Raw genomic sequence first — 4,089 nt, 5'->3', positions numbered from 1 at the left:
GCATCCCTCCATTGGCTACCAGTTGAATTTAGAATCACTTTTAAGATCCTACTCACTACATGTAAGGCTAGGCTAGGTCTTGCTCCAGCCTATATCTCAGACCTATTACTCCCCCCATGTGCCTACACGTAGTTTGAGATCCTCAAACCAAGCGCTCCTGGCCATTCAAAAAGGTCAGTTAAATTCAAAAAGGTCGTATGGCCTTCGTCTTCAGGGCCCTATACTCTTTGGAATGCCCTAACCCCTAGAGATCAGGCTCACTGAGTCTGTCCCGCGGTTTAAATCCCTCCTTAAAACCCATTTTTATAGATTAGCTTTTAATCCCCACTCTTAGTCAATTATACTAGTCTATCTCCACTGTTTCTTTTTTTTTGCACCGGTATGAAAGTGAATTGTCCCTGTGCATTCCTGCATTGTTTTCTGCATTGTTTTTAATCCTTTTTTTTTGTTTTCTTTTCTTGTTTTCCTTGTGAAGCACTTTGTAACACAGTTTTGAGAGGCGCTATATAAATAAAGTTTTATCAAATAAAGTTTTTATTATCGTAGAAACGTCAAGGATACAGACACATAAAAGTCTTGAGACTTATTGTCATTGTGGTCCTTGTGGTCTGAGACAAACAACACTGCAACAAAATACATACAAGTAGACAGTACAATAATACATAAAACAATCAAAAGCTACACAACCTACAGCATAAATACATATAATCACATTGCTAACACATAAGTGACCCTACTATTCGGCAACGTTTTCTAATAGCCATGCTTTGACCCTTATGTTAAAAAGGAGAAAGGCTGCTGGTGCTCTTTATGGTCAGGGGTAGTGAGTTCCAGTTAAATGCTCCTCCAAATCTAAATGAGCGTTTTCCCATGTCAGTGGTGAACTGAACGTGGGGCATGGTCAGGTCTGCTATGCTGGCTCTGGTTAGGTGGGAATGGGCTTCGCTACGGCTTCTGAAAGAGCTTACATAGGAACACAGGGGGCGCTGTTAATATATAGACGCACCAGGTTCAGCTGTAGTTCAACTGACCTGGCAGTTGTGTTGGCCAGAGGGAGCCAACCAACCCAACTGCTGGAAATGATGTTTTCCAACATGGTCCCTTGCAGACAGCCCCAAGACAAGCCTGACCAACCTATTTTGAGAAACCTACAACTTTTAGGGCTTTGGTTAGGCCACCGTACCATGAGCCAAAAGCATAGTCGAAACAACATAAAACCTGTGAGTTTGCTAATAAGCGAAGACTGGCCGAGTCCAGAAACGGCGCTTTCCTGGCTAAGAATTTGGTTCTGCCATTCACCTTACTGATGGTCTTAAGAGCCATGGTTTCACCATGTCAGCACTTGAAGACTTGAGGGGTCGGTTTGGAACATATCTAGGCAGGCAGTCATAGAGGTAGGAAGGTGCCAGACCATTAAGAGCTTTATAAACTAGTAAAATAATTTTGGTTAAAACTCTGGCTGCCGCATTTTGAACGAGTTGTAATCTGTCAGTTGTTTTCTTTGGCAGGCCAGAGTAGAGTGCGTTGCAGTAATCAAGCCGAGAGAAAACAAAAGAGCGTGGATCAACGTTTTTGCATCGTCGACAACGACAGATAGGCTCTGATTCACGCAATATTTCTAAGATCTTGGCAATCTTGGGAACACGATTAATGTGCGTATTAAAATTACATTCAAAATCAATAATAACCCCCAGGTTCTTTACTGTAGTGTTACTTTCTACTGTCAGGTTAGCAAGTCTACTTATTATCCATTCTTTCTGCTCACTAGAACCAATTATGAGAACTTCTGTTTAATCCTCTTATCCTCTGTCTCATAGATGTGGTCAGGGTGAGTAGATCTAGAGCTTTGAGGAGGCCAAGGTCAAGATGAAGTCAGTGTGTGTAGACCAGTAGTTGCTGCATCCTAATAATCTAATTCAGGGGTCTTCAACATTTTTCAGGCCAAGGACCCCTTAGCGGAGAGACAGAATAAGCAGGGACCCCTTAGCGGAGAGACAGAAGAAGCAGGGACCCCTTAGCTGAGAAACAGAAGAAGCAGGGACCCCTTAGCTGAGAAACAGAAGAAGCAGGGACCCCTTAGCTGAGAGACAGAAGAAGCAGGGACCCCCCACTACATATTGACAGACATTTGACAACTTAAACCCTCAATACTTAGTAAACGTAACCTTATACTTGGTCTGCTCTTTTTTCCCTCTACACTAGACAGGTTTCTGAAGTGTCCACAGCCCTCCTATGACACACAGACTGAGTAGAAAGAAATGACACAATTTTATCACAAGCATTAGTGAGGATGTATTATATGAAGACAGGTTGAAACTGGGTGAAGTCGTCCTTTAATGGTTTCATGACATGCTGGTTTACAACACATTAAAAGTCTTCATCATGGTCCTTCAAACGTGTAATAAAGTCTTCATCATGTTTTTTCATCAAAGGTTTTAACTGAAGAATCCACTCCAGTGAGCCATGGCAGGTTTTTTTTCTCTCTGTGTTCTGAAGCCTTTTCAGCTGCAATGACAAAAAAAAGCCGACGACAATCCATCTCTTGCCGCGGCGCGGGGGGGGGGGGGGGGGGCGTGACAATGTCACGGGTTTGGCGTCCGCTTCCCGCTTCCCGCCCCTTCAGATTGTCCCCGCCTCCCAACTATAGTCGCCCGCCTCTCACTGAAAACTAATTACTAGGCGTGTCAATCACTCCCCGCCCGAAAAGTCCTTTAGTGTGTCTGACCGTTTTCCACGTCTCTCTCTCTCTCTCTCTCTCTCTCTCTCTCTCTCTCTCTCTCTCTCTCTCTCTCTCTCTCTCCCTCCCTCTCTCTCTCTCACAGGGAGTTCGCCAAGACGATCCGCCGCCCGTTCACGGTGCGCTACAACCCCTACACCCAGAGTGTGGACGTGCTGAAGGACACCAGCAGCATCACTAACATGGTGGAGGACCTCCGGCACGAGCTGGACATCGTTGGAGACGCTCTGAACCGCCTCAACAAGCACCTGGGAGTCTGAGAGAGAGACACAGAGACAGAGAGAGAGAGAGAGAGAGAGAGAGAGAGAGAGAGAGAGAGAGAGAGAGAGAGAGAGAGACAGAGAGAGACAGAGAGAGAGAGACAGAGAGACAGAGACAGAGAGAGAGAGAGAGAGAGAGAGAGAGAGAGAGAGAGAGAGAGACAGAGAGAGAGACAGAGAGAGAGAGAGAGAGAGGGTTCCCTCTCCCCACAATTCAAACGTTTAAAAAAAAGATCTATAAAAAAAAGAAACGGTAAATTATAGGGAAAAAATACTTTTAATAAGTAGTGAAAGTAGCGACAACATGTCTCATCGCGACGTGTTGTCACTACTTTCACTACTTATTAAAAGTATTTTAATGCTTATTTAATACTAAAGTATTATTATTATTATTATTAATATTGTATTACAAATTCCTCCAAAAATTCAAGTTAAAAACAAATTCAAACGTTTTTCAAAAAAATATCCATTCCTTTTCAGAAGTAGTGAAAGTAGTGTCAACACGTCGCATCGCCACATGTTGTGAGCTTGTAGATCTATTGTCACTAGTTTGGGTCCCCGGGGAGACTAGATAATCTTTCTCTTTTGTGTTTGGAGCTGAATGGTTTGTGATCCACTGAGCCAGTGGCGTGCACAGACATTGTGAGGGGCAGGTGCTCAAGTAAATTATACTTTTTTTTGTTTACTTGGTCTGCTCTTTTTTCCCTCTACACCTATACCTCTTTGCCAAAAATAGCCGATCTACAAGCCCACAACGCCTCGCAGCGCGAGCCGTTGTGGGCTTGTATATCGGCTATTTTTGGCTAAAGTTCTCCTCAGAAAAGGGATGCTAGGTTTCGAGTGGTTATGGTAAAAAGAAAAATCATATCGCATAAAGATTTGGCGGACTCCCCTGTAGTAACTCTGAGGACCCCCCTAGGGGTCCCAGACCCCCTGTTGAAGACCCCTGCTGTAAACTGAAAAAAAGGGCACTTCTGGTCAAGAGGGCAAAGGGCAGGTGCTCTAGCACCACCTAGAGTCTATCTGTGCATGTCCCTGTCTGTGAGCTGAAGAACGCTGAGACGTTGTGGATCAGAGCTAAATGTTAGACAG

The 4,089-nt window shown here is 44.2% G+C and overlaps 1 protein-coding gene across 1 annotated transcript in view; it reads left to right on the top strand.

Annotated features, from left to right (window-relative positions):
• The window catches only part of LOC311064551 (tryptophan 5-hydroxylase 1-like), a gene marked incomplete at its 3' end in the record, with an annotated part of 32,517 nt that extends 29,520 nt beyond the window's left edge, over nt 1-2,997 (top strand). Inside the window, exon 11 of the mRNA XM_084084415.1 lies at nt 2,823-2,997. Within this exon, the coding sequence (XP_083940541.1) occupies nt 2,823-2,997 (175 nt within the window). The remainder of the gene's footprint in view (nt 1-2,822) is intronic.
• Between the last annotated feature and the right edge of the window lie 1,092 nt (nt 2,998-4,089).

The sequence above is a fragment of the Gymnoscopelus microlampas genome (genome assembly GCF_963454915.1).
Source record: "Gymnoscopelus microlampas genome assembly, chromosome: 1".
Taxonomy (NCBI): Eukaryota; Metazoa; Chordata; class Actinopteri; order Myctophiformes; family Myctophidae; genus Gymnoscopelus; species Gymnoscopelus microlampas.
The sequence above is the reverse complement of the archived record's forward strand: the minus strand, read 5'-3'. Positions and strand labels throughout refer to the sequence as shown.